Below are 15,909 nucleotides of genomic sequence, written 5' to 3'. Positions count from 1 at the left end.
TCTAGATCAAATCAGGCCTGAACTGACCCTAGAAGCTAAAATGACTAAACTGAGGCTGTCGTATTTTGGTCCCATTATGAGAAGACAAGAGTCACTGGAAAAGACCGTCATGCTAGGAAAAGTTGAAGGCAGCAGGAAAAGAGGAAGACCCAACAAGAGATGGATTGGCTCAATAAAGGAAGCCACAGCCCTCAATTTGCAAGATCTGAGCAAGGCTGTCAAAGACAAGACATTTTGGAGGACTTTCATTCATAGGGTCGCCATGAGTCGGAAGCGACTTGACGGCACTTGTCACACACAGTAAATGTCAAGATGTGACATCACCCCGTGGGTCAGTAATGGCCCAGTGCTTGCACAGGGGACTACCTTTACCTTTATTTTAGCTTTGTTACATGCTTTTATCTAAAGCATACCTTTTATTGCTATTTGTTTGTGAACTGTTAAGGTAGTGTTTTTATCTTCCTGTTGTGAACCCCCTTCAAGCCCTGCTTCGGCAGGGGGAGGGCAGAATATAAACATAAAATAATAATAATACTAAGTAATTTCTGGGCCCCTAGGTGACGGGCATCACACTAGTTCTGAGCACTGGCTAGAAGCAAAGGCGTTTGGGCTCTTAAGAAAGATGTAGACAAGCTGGAATGTTTCCAGAGGAGGGCAACAAAGATGGTGAGGAGGTCTGGGGACCAAGTCCTATGAGGAAAGGTTGAAGGAGCTGGGTATGTTTAGCCTGAAGAGGAGAAGACTGAGAGGGGATATGAGAACCATCTCCAAGTACTTGAGGGGCTGTCATATAGAGGAGGGTGCTGAGTTGTTTTCCGTTGCCCCAGAAGGTCGGACCAGAACCAACGGGTTGAAATTAAATCAAAAGGATTTCCGTCTAGACATTAGGAAGAATTTTCTAACAGAGCGGTTCCTCAGTGGAGCAGGCGTCCTTGGGAGGTGGTCAGCTCTTCTTCCTTGGAGGTTTTTAAGCAGAGGTTAGATGGCCATCTGTCAGCAATGCTGATTCTGTGACCTTAGGCAGATGATGAGAGGGAGGGCATCTTGGCCATCTTCTGGTCACGGGGTGTGTGTGGGGGGGGAGGTAGGTTAGAATTTCCTGCATTGTGCAGGGGGTTGGACTAGATGACCCTGGTGGTCCCTTCCAACTCCTATGATTCTATGATTCTTCCAGAATTTGAGAGGATACCTGCCACATAATCGTGTTCTCTGGGAGACTTAAGGAAGGCTGAGCAGAAAGGCAAGCAGATGATCAATTAATGGAAGGGAAATTCGAACGGTGTGCTCTGATTTTTATCAAATGGTTTGCAAACCTTCCACCAAGTGGATTGGATTTCTGGGTTCAAATTCTTCGAGGGGCATAAAGCTTGTTGATTAGTCTGGGTGGGGGGGACAGTGTATGAGCCTGCTTAAAAACAGTACTGCTTAGTGCTTCTGTGTTACCGTATTTTTCCATAAGACGATTTTTAAAATGTAAAAGTTTACTTAAAATTGCAGGTCGTCTTATACACGGAATGAAACAGTGGGGGAAGAGAGTGGGGCCCATGGGAAGGCTTCCCATGGGCCCCACTCTCTTCCCTGCCCGTATTTTCCCAAAATGCCCCCATATATAAGATGACCCCCTTTCCCCCTTAATTTTGGTTAAAAAAATAGGGGGTGTCTTATACACGGAAAAATACAGTAATATCCAGGTTCTGGTTGATGCAACAGCCCTGTAAGGCAGGCCAAATAGTATTATCATCCCAATAGTGCTTGGGATGCTGCGGCTTGCCCTAAGGCAGCTTAAGGAGTTTATGGGAGAGGCAGAAGTTGAATTGGGAGCCCCTGTAATCATAGCTCATTCTCTTAGCCGCTATGTAACACTCTGCAGGATCATTGTTGAAGATACAGTGTCTCTCTAGAAAGATCACATTTATCCATAGAATTAACGGATGCTTTATTAGTTTGGTTAAGAAGCCACTGATTTGAGTTGCAGTGTGGGGTTCGAGTCCCTGGGAAATTCACGAGAAACAGATTTGGTTCAGTTCTGTGTTTGTGCCTGTTGGGCTATTAAAACGGTGTCCTTCTTGTGCTAGTAATTTGCACTCAGTGTCCTGGAGCACACTGGCGTTTGCAGCAAGAAACAAACAAATAAAAGCTCCCTTGACACCAAAATACCCACAGACGAGACAGCTTGCTGCAGAACCAACGGGCTGAAATTAAATAAAGAGTTTCCGCCTAGACATTAGGAAGAACTTTCTAACAGTTAGAGTGGTTCCTCAGTGGAACAGGCTTCCTTGGGAGGTGGTAAGCTCTCCTTCCCTGGAGGTTTTTAAGAAGAGGCTAGATGGCCATCTGTCAGCAATGCTGATTCTATGACCTTAGGCGGATGATGAGAGGGAGGGTATCTTGGCCATCTTCTGGGCATGGAGCAGGGGTCACTGGGGCGTGTGGGGGTCAGGTAGTTGTGAATTTCCTGCATTGTTCAGGGGGCTGGACTAGATGACCCTGGTGGTTCCTTCCAACTCTATGATTCTATCCCCGTATCATTCACTCTGCCGGCATTGTCTCTTCCCTGGGAGCAAATCATTCTGCCCTTCTTTCTAGCTGAGACGAAACATTCCCTCGCTTCCTATGCAGATGCGGCAAAAGGCGCTCCTCTGGAGGCTGCCTGTTGTGTTTCTGTATGAGTTTCTGCTCTGAGATGAGGAGGCCTATCCAGAGCCCTGACTTACGCAGCGTAGGCTCTTCTGGAGATCAGCAATCTTCCCCCCCGCTTTGAAATAAAATGTTTTCAGTTGGAAGCATATATTCTATTTTAATTTTTAAAAAAACATTTTATTGGATTTTTAGGGTACAGAATAAAAATAAAGGAAATGGGGGGGGGAGCAGGAAAAGAGGTTAGCTTCCTGTGTCCAAGTTTGGTTGGTACATTCATAACGTATCTCAAAAATCACTTGGCTTGCAGAGCACCCTGTCATTTCTCTAACAGTAAAATGAAGCTTTAACGTATACAGTATTCCAACTGATAATCCTTTCATAAACCCATACAAGTATTAACTCTAGAAGAAGAAGAAGAGTTGGTTTTTATATGCCGACTTTCTCTACCACTTAAGGGAGACTCAAACCGGCTTTCCATCACCTTCCCTCCCCCTCCCCACAGCAGGCACCCTGTGAGGTAGGTAGGGCTGAGAGAGCTGTGACTAGCCCAAGGTCACCCAGCTGGCTTCGTGTGGAGGAGTGGGGAAAGAAATCCAGTTCCCCAGATTAGCCTCCGCCGCTCATGTGGAGGAATGGGTTCTCCAGATCAGACTTCACCGCTCCAAACCACCGCTCTTAACCACTACACCGCGCTAGAGACATCAGTTATAAACCTTTTTTCCATTAAAGACTGTTCCTTAGCATATCAATGGCTTGCTTAAAATTCTAATTATCCAACTACACGCAGTTAGCTAAAGCATATTTATCATTGCAATGGCATATTTGCCATTGACACCTGAAATTGTCTAATGATTGTTCGTTTTTGATCAAACACGTTAGTTTTGCCATCGAGGCCAAGTCAAATAATTTGTGGATCCAGTCGTCCTTTGTTGGATTTTAATTTTTAAAAGAGTGCGTCTCTACTTTGGGGCAATACCTTGGGGCATACCTTTGGGGCATACCTTGCTGTACGCTGCGACTTCACGGACTAGCTAGCGGAAGGTTGTTTCTGCCCCCAAGTATTTTCAATCCTCCGTTCTGTAAGCGGAGATGGATGCCGCCGCGGGAAGCGGGGCTCTTCAGTTCCTGGAATCTACGGCCAGGCAAGGACCAGATGCCTTTTGGAAGAAGTAAAAAAACCCCCAAAACTGTCAATCTCCCCGCCAGCCCTCCCTCCTTTTGCACGCATAGCCCACCCTGGGCAGTGACAGTCACCAAAGGGGGGTTGTAAACTTTGTCGACCCAGAAGGCCAAGAAGTCAAATTCCTGAGCTAATCCGTGGAACGCCCCGGTCACCACGCTCCCTGTTGACCAGAGAGGAGTTTGCAGGCACTTTGGGAACTCGTCCGAATATTCAGGCACTCGTCCGAATATTCAGGCACTCCTGAAAAGTGGCTACGATTGTGGGAAAGACATAATTTGTCAGAGAGCGAAAGACATTGAGTGTCAAGCAGCCCCAAATTTTAAATGCCAGCCGAGCATAAAATACACGAGGAAAGGTTGAAGGAGCTGGGTATGTTTAGCCTGCAGAGGAGACGACTGAGAGATATGAGAACCATCTTCGAGTACTTGAAGGGCTGCCATATAGAGGAGGGTGCCGAGTTGTTTTCTGTTGCCCCAGAAGGTCGGACCAGAACCAACGGGTTGCAATTAAGGGGGTTACCGCACTTTGTATTTCCAGCAATGTATTACGAGTTTGAAAATGTTATAAAAAAACATCGCTTTAAAAGGGTTTTTGGATACCACGGCTTATAAATGGTCGGAAGACGTCGTCACAGCTAAAGGGGCCAAACAAAGTGTGAACAGTATTTTTTATAACGTTTTCAAACTTAATACATTGGTGGGAATACATAGAAAGTGCAAACAGTATTTTTTTACAATGTTTTCAAACTCTTAATACGTTTCTGGGAATACAAGTGCGGTAACCCCCTAAATCAAAAGAGTTTCCTTCTAGACATTAGGAAGATTTTTCTAACAGAGCGGTTCCTCAGTGGAACAGTCTTCCTTGGGAGGTGGTAAGCTCTCCTTCCCTGGAGGTTTTTAAGAAGAGGTTAGATGGCCATCTGTCAGCAATGCTGATTCTATGACCTTAAGCAGATGATGAGAGGGAGGGTATCTTGGCCATCTTCTGGGCATGTATTAGGGGTCACTGGGGGTTTTGGGGGGAAGGAGGTAGTTGTGAATTTCCTGCATTGTGCAGGGGGTTGGACTAGATGACCCTGGTGGTCCCTTCCAATTCTATCATTCTATGAAACATGGTTGCTCCACCAGCCTATCTAACCAAAATAGACTCTAAAAACAGTGAAAGAGCATTTACTCTGGCACGATGCGCGGCACTTCCCTCTGCTGTGTTGGAGGGGAGATTTAAGGGGATTCCATACTCAAAAAGATTATGTTCATGCTCGTTGGGGGAGGTGGAAACAACTGAGCATATTATTCTGAGATGTCCACATCGCAGGGAGGCCAGCTTACAATATCTTCAGCCTGTGCTCGATGGCTTTCTGGGCGAATCCGATGAAATTAAATTGGAAAACTTACTGTCCGATAAAAATCCCTGGGCATCCAGACAAGCTGCTAAATTTTGCGTCAGGATATGTAAGACTCAGGGAACGATAGTAAAGCCGTTGTAAAGCTGTAGACTTTTATTCTTCTGTTGTACTGAATCATTGTTTTAAATCTGGAACTTTTGTTAAATCTTGTGACAACTTTTGTTATACTGGTCAAAGACCTCAATAAATTATTATTATTATTATTATGTCAACACTTTTTTAAAAAATTGAGATCAACCCATGCCTTAGCAGAGGAAGCAAACATATGGGTTGAAATGGGATCCGGTTAATTGTGGATCCAGAAAGGTCGAAGCCTCCCGTCCGAACCAGTCTGATTTTGTTTCCCTTTCTCTTGGGCCAGGTAGCTGTTCCGTGGTTCCTCGTCCCAGAATCGCCGGCAAGGGATGCTCCTTTTCTTGGTGGCTGTGACCCTGCTGCGAATCGACAGCGGCCGTTGTGGCCTCCCTTTCTACAATGGCTTTTACTATGACCACGTCATGAACGACAAAGGGAATGGAAACGAGGAAAGTAAGTGCGGGCCGGGAGGAAACAAAATGCTACCCATAATTGGGGAGGGAACTGGAGACGTTTATGCCTCTGCAAAAGTCTTCCTGGTGTTGTTTTCTGGAGAAGAAGAGGAGGAAGAAGAAGAGTTGGTTTTTATATGCCGACTTTCTCTACCACTTAAGGGAGACTCAAACCGGCTTACAATCTCCTTCCCCTCCCCACAACAGACACCCTGTGAGGGAGGTGGGGCTGAGAAAGTGTGACTAGCCCAAGGTCACCCAGCTGGCTTCGTGTGTAGGAGTGGGGAAACGAATCCACCAGATTAGCCTCCGCCGCTCATGTGGAGGAGTGGGGAATCAAACCCGGTTCTCCAGAACAGAGTCCACTACTCCAAACCACCTACCACTACACCACGCTGGCTCTCAAACCAGCTCACAATCTCCTTCCCTTCCTCTCCCCACAACAGACACCTTGTGAGGGAGGTGGGGCTGAGAGAGTTCAGAGAGAACGGTGACTAGCCCAAGGTCACCCAGCTGGCTTCATGTGGAGAAGTGGGGAATCGAACCTGGTTTTCCAGATTAGAGTCCAAGGACCTGAGGGCTCTGTTGGGTATTTTTATCCCCCATTTTATCTTCCCACTAACCCTGTGAGGTAGGTTCTGCTCAGAGAGGAACGAGGGGCCCAAACTCCCCCAATAAGTTTCATAGCAAGTGAGGATTTGAAACAAGGTTGCCCCGGTCCAATATTATACCTTATTCAGTTTTGAAAACTGTACTATTTATTTATTTATTACATATCAAGCCAATCCATTGTGCAGCTCAATGCAGATTATGTGGGGTTCTTGAGATGGAAGTCGCTAGAGTCGTAAAATAAAAACCTTGCAACGATTCAGATCTGCTCCGAATGCAGAAGACCCAGATTTTCGACAATGAACTCTTGCAAATGTCGCTTTGAAATTTGATGTGAACAAACGAAACGTTGATTGGTTTAGACGCGATTAATGTCCGCTGATTTGTACGGCCTTTGCATTGGTTCCTTGTTGGTTTTCTTTTGGGTATTTACCATGCAAATGGGAGCAGTTGTGGAACGGCTTGTGGAGTGGACGCATTGCAAAATTTTGGGGGGGGGGGAGATTAGGGAACTTAACCGTAATTCTTGATAGCTCCTATCAAGAGTTATGGTAAACTGCCCTAATCATCCCAGTTCTGCAGCAAGGAAACCCAAATTTGCAGTTAGTATCCGCTGTGCAAATTTCCCCCTCCACTTAGTAGAGCTCTGTCTCCCTCTAAAGGTGATAATTAGGTACTACAGGTACTACACATGCTTCTAAGTGGCTTCAACATATTGAGAACAAAATTAAATCTATTGGCTTTAACCTCGACTCCTTGCTTATGCTTACTGAGGCAGAAGCTTTTCAAAGGACAAAATGCAGACTCTTAGATATAGGACTTAAAGACTTAAACAGCGCTGCTAATAAAACATGCTCCCCTTCCAATTTAGGGGTACCTTTTGATGTTTATCAGCCCCCCCCCCCAATACTTATCTCACCTGTGTGATCCTTCCCAACGTAGAGCCATTTCTCTGGACAGATTTAATGTTTTGCCATCTGCGCTACCCGAAGGCAGATTTCGGAAAATCCCTCTGTGGCAACAATTGTATTGAAACGGTTGCTCATGTCTTATTTTATTGTAGTTTCTGCACAGAATCGCGTAACGAACTTTTAAGCCCCCTGTTGGTTAATAGACAGAAAGTCTCAGATTCCTTTAACGCTTCCTATTTATTGAACAATCATCCGCCCCATACATTGGTGGCACAGTTTTTAAAGTTTGTTTTAAAAGCCTGCCAAATGGTCAATTGGATGGTAGTATCAACAAACAGCACTATTTGATGTAACTGTCTTTTAACTATGCCATAAAGGGCACTTTTTAATATCTCCATTCCTTTTGTACCCTCTTTGTATTATGTTTTTATGCCAATAAAGGAATGATGATGGTGATACTACACCTACAACCAGAGAACGCTGGCCTAGATGGCATGGTGGTTAAGAGCGGCGGACTCTAATCTGGAGAACCGGGTTTGATCCCCCAGTCCTCCACATGAGTGGCAGACTCTAATCTGGTGAACATGGGTGGGTTTCCCCACTCTCACACCTGAAGCCTGCTGGGTGACCTTGGGCTAGTCCCAGTTCTCTCTGAACTTTCTCAGCCCCACCTACCTCCCAAGGTGTCGGTTGTGGGGATTCAGATTTATTAATACAGCAAAGCCATTAAAATATTAATATCAATTACAAAGTAGAATTAAAAGATACAGTATCTAAAACTATGGGATAAATAATTCTTAAATACATTGAACAAATTACTATTAGCTGAAACCCTCAGATTAATATAACATTGTCTGTTTTAGGTTAGATTGCCAAGCCCCTGCTTTGTCTGGCGGATCTTGTATATTGCAGCACAGAATTTAGCTACTTGTCTCATCGTCTGGGCTGACCCTTCCCATAGGAGATTCCTTAACCTCCGTTCCTCAGAGCTGTCCTTTGTTAGATTAAGGACATTTCTAGACATTAGGAAGAATTTTCTAACAGTTAGAGCGGTTCCTCAGTGGAACAGGCTTCCTTGGGAGGTGGTGAGCTCTCCTTCCCTGGAGGTTTTCAAGAAGAGGTTAGATGGCCATCTGTCAGCAATGCTGATTCTATGACCTTAGGCGGATGATGAGAGGGAGGGTATCTTGGCCATCTTCTGGGCATGGAGCAGGGGTCACTGGGTGTGTGTGTGGGGGAGGTAGTTGTGAATTTCCTGCATTGTGCCGGGGGTTGGACTTGATGACCCTGGTAGTCCCTTCCAACTCTGATTCTATTCTAAGGAGAGGGAAAATTAGCTTAAATCTTGCTTCCTCATAGAAAGAGCATCAACTGTTGTGGGGAGAGGAAGGGAAGGTGATTGTAAGCCGGTTTGATTCTCCTTTAAAGGTAGAGAAGGTTGGCATATAAAAACCAACTCTCCATTTTCTCCATCTTCTCCTCCTCCTCTTCTTCCACATGCTGTGACGCGAATCCCTTTCTTCTCTCCCCACCAGTTCATTTCAACGGTGTCAAGCTGGTGGTAGAAACTCCGGGTGACCCCGTCTTCACCTACCGCGGGGCCAATGTCACGCTCTCCTGCCACTACCACTACGACCCGCAACCGGACAAGCCCCGCATGATCCGCATCAAGTGGTCCAAGCTTCAGGAGGACAGCACCACAGACAAGGACGTGCTGGTGGCCGCTGGCCCGAAGCACCGCGACTTCGGCGACTTCCAGGGGCGTGTGCACCTGCAGCAGGACAGCCCCAGGGACGTGTCCCTGGTGATCCATGACCTGCGCTTGGACGACCGCGGCAAGTACCGCTGCGAGGTCATCGACGGGCTGGAAGACGAGAGCGGGATTGTGGATCTGGAATTGCGAGGTGAGCGGGGGGTGGGTGGGGGGTGGGCAGTGCAGAAATCCTGAGAAGGGATCCAGGCTTGCTGGGGGACCAAGAGCCAAGAATTTAAGAAGGATGCGGACAAGTCATGATGCACACCTATCATCTCCAGAATCAGAGGAGCATGCCTATCATATTAGGTGCTGTGGAACCCAGGAAGGATGCTGCTGCAGTCGTCTTTGGGGGCTTCCTAGAGCCACCCGGTTGGCCGCTGTGGGAACAGACTGCTGGACTTAATGGGCCTTGTTTTGATCTGGCATGGCTTTTCTTATGTTCTCATTGCCTACTCTGACTGGCAGCGGCTTCCCATGGTTTCATGCAGAGGTCTTCCACATCCCCTGGTCCTTTCATGCCACAGTCTGAACCTGGAACCTTCCGCATGCCAAGCAGATGGCTCCACTGCTGAACCACTGCCCCTCCCCAACGTGGCACCCCGTCTGGAATAAAACATTGGCTGATTCTCTCTGCCACCAGACTGCTATTTTTATGCAGTGAGTGAACAGACTGCTGGACTTGATGGGCCTTGGTCTGATTCAGCAGGGTCTTTCTTATGTTGGTATGTTCTAAGGCTTGAAGAGGAGAGTGGACATGTTCACGGAGGACAGGGTTATCCATGGCTACTAGTCAAAATGAATAGTAGTCATGATGCATATCTGTTCTCTGCTGTCTCAGAGGAGCAGGCCTATTATATTAGGTGCTGTGAAACACAGGCAGGATAATGCTGCTGCAGTTGTCTTGTTTGTGGGCTTCCTAGAGGCGCCTAGTTGGCCACTGGGTGAACAGAACTGCTGGACTTGATGGGCCTGGGTCTGATCCAGCAGGGCTTTTCTTACGTTCTAAGCTGGAACATGTCCAGAGGAGGGCAACAAAGACGGTGAGGGGTCTGGAGACCAAGTCCTATAAGGAAAGGTTGAAGGAGCTGGATATGTTTAGCCTGGAGAGAAGACTGAGAGGTGATGTGATAACCATCTTCAAGTACTTGAAGGGCTGTCATACAGAGGATGGGGCGGAGTTGTTTTCTGTTGCTCCAGAAAGTTGGACCAGAACCAATGGGTTGAAATTAAATCCAGAGTTTCCGTCTAGACATTAGGAAGAATTTTCTAACAGTTAGAGCGGTTCCTCAGTGGAAAAGGCTTCCTCGGGAGGTGGTGGGCTCTCCTTCCTTGGAGGTTTTTAAGCAGAGGCTAGTTGGCCAACCTGATAGCAAGGCTGATTCTATGAACTTAGGCAGATCATGAGAGGGAGAGCAGGAAGGGATGAGCCAGTTCTTGGCTCTTGTAGCCCTTTCTTACTTGCCCAGAGTAATGCCGATTGGCACTCTGAGGTCAGGAAGCAATTTTCCTCCAGGCCAGATTGGTCAGGAATCCTGGAGGGTTTTTGTTGCCATCTTCTGGGCATGGAGTAGGGGGTCACTGGGTGTGTGTGGGGGGAGGTAGTAGTGAAATTCCTGCATTGTGCAGGGGGTCGGACTAGATGACCCTGGTGGTCCCTTCCAACTCTATGTTTCTGTGATTCCGCAGCAAGACAAGCTGGGCTCTTCTGGCCCATATGCAGGCTTTAGAAATCGATCAGGGTGACTGCTGGGAAACGTCCCTGCATAAAAGGCAATTGTCTGCAAATTTGATCCTAGTTTTTAACAACTAGCTCTGTTTAAGCCACGTTTTCATGTTATGCCTGAACCAAGGCTATTCTTCTTTCTGGCCAGGAGGGGTCACCACTAGCCTACACCATTATTTATGCTCCCAGCGTATTCCTTCTGCCTGAAACGGGACGACTCAGACACATTCTGTGTATTTCTGATGGGGCAAATCTGGCGTTGATTGTTCTGAATGGCTCCAGATTGGGTGGCTGCAAATCTTCTCCCACTAAATAGACTTAGAGCCCTTTGAGGTTAGAATCATGGAGTTGGAAGGGGCCATGCAGGCCATCTAGTCCAACCCCCTTCTTAATACAGGATCAGCCTCGAGCATCCCTGACAAGTGCTTGTCCAGCCTCTGCTTAAAGACTGCCAGTAAGGGGGAGCTCACCACCTCCCTAGGAAGCTGATTCCACTGTCGAACAACTCTTACTGTAAAAAAAAGTTTTTCCTAATATCCAGCTGGTACCTTTTAGGAGCCCCGTGGCGCAGAGTGGTAAGCTGCAGTACTGCAGTCCAAGCTCTGCTCACGACCTGAGTTTGATCCCGACGGAAGTCGGTTTCAGGTAGCCGGCTCAAGGTGGACTCAGCCTTCCATCCTTCCGAGGTCGGTAAAATGAGTACCCAGCTTGCTGGGGGTAAAGGCAAGATGACTGGGGAAGGCACTGGCAAACCACCCCGTACACAAAGTCTGCCTAGTAAATGTCGGGATGTGACGTCACCCCATGGGTCAGGAATGACCCGGTGCTTGCACAGGGGACCTTTACCTTTTTTTACCTTTTAACCCATTATTGTGAGTCCTGTCCTCTGCTTCCAACAGGAACAGTTCCCTGCCGTCTTCTAAGTGGCAGCTCTTCAAATACTCAAAGAGCAATCATGTCCCCCCTCAACCTCCTCTTCTCCAGATTGAACATTCCCAGCTCCCTCAGCCTTTCCTCATAGGGCTTGGTCTCCAGGCCCCTGATCATCTCTGTCGCTCTCCTCTTCACCCACTCCATTCTGTCCAAATCCTACTGATTCAGTCCATGGTTGCTCCAGTGAAAGGATCTTTGGTACTGGGACCTTTCTTTGCTTTGGATCAATAGGAATAGACAATATCGAGCAGGGAAGGATATTGAGCAAATAATGAAGTGAATGATTCTGTGAACTTGGACAGATCATGTGAGGGAGGGCAGGAAGGGCCATCTTCTGGCCATCTTCTGGGCATGGAGTAGGGGTCACTGGAAGTATGTGTGGGGGAGGTAGTTGTGAATTTCCTGCATTGTGCAGGGGGTTGGACTAGATGACCCTGGTGGTCCCTTCCAACTCTGTGATTCTAAGGATTGCGTCAGTGCTTGGCCCTCATGGCCCTTTTGCACATGCCCAGAGTATTGCGGATTGCCACTTTGGGGTCAGGAAGGACTTTTCCTCCAAGACAGATTGGCCAGGGATAAGAACATAAGAAAGGCCCTGCTGGATCAGACCAAGGCCCATCAAGTCCAGCAGTCTGTTCACACAGTGGCCAACCAGGTGCCTCTAGGAAGCCCACAAACAAGACGGCTGCAGCAGCACCGTCCTGCCTGTGTTCCACGGCACCCAGTATAATAGGCATGCTCCTCTGATACTAGAGAGAATAGGTATGCAGCGTGACTAGTATCCATTCTAACTAATAGCCATGAATTCCCCTTTCCTCCATGAATATGTCCACTCCCCTCTTAAAGCCCTCCAAGCTGGCAGCCATCACCACATCCTGTGGCAGGGAGTTCCACAATTTAACTGTGGGTTGTGTGAAAAAATACTTCCTTTTATCTGTTTTGAATCTCTCACTCCAGCTTTAGCAGATGACCCCGCCTTCTAGTATTATGGGAGAGGGAGAAAAAATCCTGGAGGGTTTTCATTGCCATCTTCTGGGCATGGAGTAGGGTCACTGGGAGTGTGGTGGTTAGAGGTAGTTGTGAATTTCCTGCATTGTGCAGGGGGTTGGACTAGATGACCCTGGTGGCCCCTTCCACTTCTATGATTCTATAAGTAATGAAGTAAATTAAAGAATGTCTTGCCAAAGGGTAACTGCGCCAATGAACTGTTGCCCTTGAGCCTTATTGTTCATTTGGAGGGGGGGTGAGAGGATGCATGCCCACCACAAGACAAGCCTTGCCCCCTTGCTGACAGATCGCCCCCTTTCCATCTCGCAGGGGTGGTTTTCCCTTACCAGTCTCCCCACGGCCGCTACATGCTCAACTTCCATGAGGCCAAGAAGGTCTGCGAAGAGCAGGACGCCGCGATCGCCTCCTTCGAGCAGCTCTTCAAGTCGTGGGAGGAGGGTCTGGACTGGTGCAACGCAGGTTGGCTGGCGGACGGCACGGTCCAGTACCCGATCACTTTCCCCCGAAAGCCCTGTGGCGGAAAGGGTCTGGCCCCTGGGATACGGAGCTACGGCGAGCGCCACAAGAACCTGCATCGCTTCGACGTGTTCTGCTTCTCCTCTGATCTGAAAGGTGAGCTCTGATGCCCTAGTCGCAGCAGTTATGAGCGCATCCCCAATATAAGGAGATGGCTGAGAGAGCTCAAAGAGAACTGTGACTAGCCCAAGGTCACCTAGCTGGCTTCATGTGGAGGAGGGGGGAAACCAAGAAGAAGAAGAAGAGTTGGTTTTGATATGCTGACTTTCTCTACCACTTAAGGAAGAATCAAACCTGCTTACAATCACCTTTCCTCCCCCTTCCCACAACAGACACCCTGTGAGGTAGGTGGGGCTGAGAGAGTTCAGAGAGAGCCGGCGTGGTGTAGTGATTAAAAGCGGTGGGCTCTGATCTGGAGAACCGGGTTTGATTCCCCACTCCTCCTCATGAGCGGCGGAGGCTAATCTGGTGAACTGGATTTGCACCCTTACCCGTGAAGCCAGCTGGGTGACCTTGGGCAAGTTACAGCTCTGTTAGAGCTCTCTCAGCCCCACCTACCTCACAAGGTGTCTGTTGTGGGGAAGGGAAGGTGATTGTAAGCCAGTTTGATTCTTCCTTAAGTGGCAGAGAAAGTCGGCATATAAAAACCAACTCTTCTTCTTCTTCTTCTTCATAGCAGAGTGGGGATTTGAACCTGCGGTCTCCCAGATCCTAGTATAGCACTCTTAACAACTACACCACCTGTACCACAGGGAGGGGAGCTGCAGAGTCCCTCTGGGACTAACAGCACATCTCTCTTTGCCACTCAGTAACACCTCCCTCTCCCTCTCCCAACAGGGGAGGTTTACTACCTGGCTCACCCGTGGAGGTTCACCCTGGAAGATGCCAAGCAAGCCTGCCAGGACGACAAGGCTGAGATCGCCAAGGTGGGGCAGCTCTATGCAGCCTGGCAGATCCACCGGCTGGACCGTTGCGACGCGGGCTGGCTGGCTGACGGGAGCGTGCGGTACCCCATCGTCTGGCCCCGGCCCAAGTGTGGCCCACCAGAACCAGGGGTCAGAAGCTTTGGCTTTCCCAAACACGGGAGATTTGGAGTCTACTGTTACAAGATGAACTAAAGGGAAGGCCGAACTGGGGGAGAGGAGCCCCTTCGAAGAGTGGACTTGGGCCGGCTGGCGCCCCATAGAGTTACTTATTTAAAGGGCCAGTCTGGGCGGGGGCATTTTTAATGGTGTGTTTGTTATTAAAATGTTGTGTCTTTTTAGTTTTTTGTGTTTTTTTTTTCATTTTTGTAATGAAAGGTTATTGTAACTGTCTTGGAGCCGATCCCAAGATTGTCCATCTCTGTTGATCACGGGATTCTGTGCTAGGGAGAAACCTGAGATAAAAGCTTTTCGGTATGGTCATTGAGGAGGAAGAAGAAGAGTTGGTTTTTATGTCCTGACTTCCTCTACCTTTGAAGGAGAATTGATCCGGCTTACAATCTCCTTCCCTTCCTCTCCCCACAACAGACACCTTACAACGTGTGTGTGTGTGTATGTGAGAGAGAGTGTTCCAAGGGAACTGTGACAATCCCAAGGTCACCCAGCTGGCGTCATTTGGAGGAGTGGGGGATCCAACCTGGTTCTCCAGATTAGAGTCCGCCACTCATTTGGAGGAGTGGGACATCTAACCCAGTTCTCCAGAATAGAGTCTACTGGTCATGTGGAGGAGTGGGGAATCCAACCCGGTTGTCCAGATTAGAGTCCACCGCTCATGTACATGAGTGGGGAATCAAACCTGGTTCTCCCGAATAGAGTCTGTTGGTCATGTGGATGAGTGGAGAATCAAACCTGGTTCTCCAGGTTAGAGACCACCACTCTTAACCACTACACCATGCTGGTAATGGATGGGACTTGACAAAAGGTTCCTGGCTCCAATGCCAGATCCCCCCTTCAGCTCTAGCGTCAGATCTTCTCAACCCATGAGCTCTTGGTCCCAGCAGATCCAACTGTGTGTCTGTGGAGGTGGGTTGAGAGCCATGGAAGGACAGGGTGCTCTGCGACAGCAGGTAATTTGCAGGAGGGGACGAATAGGTGTTATTGGCCCCTAGGCTGCTTCTTAAGAATCTCAGGGTGAAGACAGATGTAATATTTGAAGCCTGGTGGAGGCGGTCGCTTCATAATGCTGCTGTCCTTGAAAACCACGATCCCATCCCACTGACACAACTGTTCTGCCAGTTTTCGGCACGGACTGTGGCAAAGCCGATTCTCCTGGCTGCGTGATCATCTGCGTGCCTACGGGCTAGCGCCTGTAGCGTCACCAACTCGCCCCTTCTCCTGATCCCTGGAAGCAGTTGGAAAGTTTCCTTCTTTGTCTGTGTGTGAAGTGAAGGATGAATGAACGTGTTGTGTCCCTCGCTCTAAATATGCCTCTCCTGCTTGGTTGAGCAGTTCACACATCCGGCCCAATGCTCAAGGGGTGAGGGAAGATTTTACGGAGTGGTTCTTTCACCAATTTGGCCTTCCCTGTGCTGCTGGGAAAGTGTGTATGTGCAGGTGGGAAACCCATGGCGGCGGCTGACACAATTGTGTGCCTTGTCTGTGTGTGAAGCTGTGAGCTTCCTGTTCAGAAGCTCGTCAACCGATAATGTAGTATTTGCCACAATTATAAGTTGGGTTTTTTTTTCATCTGAGAGAGGTGGAAGCTGATGGTAGTA

The 15,909-nt window shown here is 48.2% G+C and overlaps 1 protein-coding gene across 1 annotated transcript; it reads left to right on the top strand.

The window, feature by feature from the left end:
• The first annotated feature begins 5,632 nt into the window (after positions 1–5,632).
• On the top strand, positions 5,633–14,342 carry HAPLN3 (hyaluronan and proteoglycan link protein 3). Its single transcript, XM_056865914.1, has 4 exons — positions 5,633–5,756; positions 8,811–9,179; positions 13,005–13,307; positions 14,049–14,342. Exons 1-4 carry the CDS (start codon positions 5,633–5,635, stop codon positions 14,327–14,329), a joined length of 1,077 nt encoding a protein of 358 aa, XP_056721892.1. The 3' UTR covers positions 14,330–14,342.
• The last annotated feature ends 1,567 nt before the right edge of the window (positions 14,343–15,909 follow it).

This window comes from Euleptes europaea, chromosome 20 (assembly GCF_029931775.1).
Source record: "Euleptes europaea isolate rEulEur1 chromosome 20, rEulEur1.hap1, whole genome shotgun sequence".
Lineage (NCBI taxonomy): Eukaryota > Metazoa > Chordata > Lepidosauria > Squamata > Sphaerodactylidae > Euleptes > Euleptes europaea.
This window is presented reverse-complemented; position numbering and strand designations above follow the sequence as displayed.

Coding starts and splice junctions, on each gene's coding strand:
- HAPLN3 (XM_056865914.1), top strand. CDS start 5,633: ATGCTCCTTTTCTTGGTGGCTGTGACCCTGCTGCGAATCGACAGCGGC. Junction 9,180..13,004: donor TGTGGATCTGGAATTGCGAG/GTGAGCGGGGGG, acceptor TCCATCTCGCAG/GGGTGGTTTTCCCTTACCAG. Junction 13,308..14,048: donor CTTCTCCTCTGATCTGAAAG/GTGAGCTCTGAT, acceptor CTCTCCCAACAG/GGGAGGTTTACTACCTGGCT.